General features: G+C 71.5%; 1 protein-coding gene across 1 annotated transcript in view; it reads left to right on the forward strand.

The window, feature by feature from the left end:
* IRX4 (iroquois homeobox 4) overlaps positions 1-400 on the forward strand; it is a gene marked incomplete at both ends in the record, with an annotated part of 7,161 nt that overhangs the window by 6,113 nt on the left and 648 nt on the right. Inside the window, one exon of the mRNA XM_011948387.1 lies at positions 8-395. Coding sequence (XP_011803777.1) covers positions 8-395 — 388 coding nt within the window. The remainder of the gene's footprint in view (positions 1-7; positions 396-400) is intronic.

Below are 400 nucleotides of genomic sequence, written 5' to 3' on the forward strand. Positions count from 1 at the left end.
CCTGGAGGCTAAGCCGCGCATCTGGTCCCTGGCCCACACAGCCACCGCCGCCGCCGCCACCGCCCTGAGTCAGACTGAGTTTCCCTCGTGCATGCTCAAGCGCCAGGGTCCCGCGGCCCCTGCGGCTGTGTCCTCCGCGTCCGCCACGTCCCCGTCTGTGGCCCCTGCGCGCTCCGGTGCCCTGGACAGGCACCAGGACTCCCCGGTAACCAGTCTGAGAAACTGGGTGGACGGGGTCTTCCACGACCCCATCCTCAGGCACAGCACTTTGAACCAGGCCTGGGCCACCGCCAAGGGCGCCCTCCTGGACCCCGGGCCTCTGGGACGCTCTCTGGGGGCGGGCGCGAACGTGCTGACTGCACCCCTGGCCCGCGCCTTTCCGCCTACCGCGCCCCAGGAC

This window comes from Colobus angolensis, unplaced genomic scaffold (assembly GCF_000951035.1).
Source record: "Colobus angolensis palliatus isolate OR3802 unplaced genomic scaffold, Cang.pa_1.0 Scaffold2797, whole genome shotgun sequence".
NCBI lineage: Eukaryota > Metazoa > Chordata > Mammalia > Primates > Cercopithecidae > Colobus > Colobus angolensis.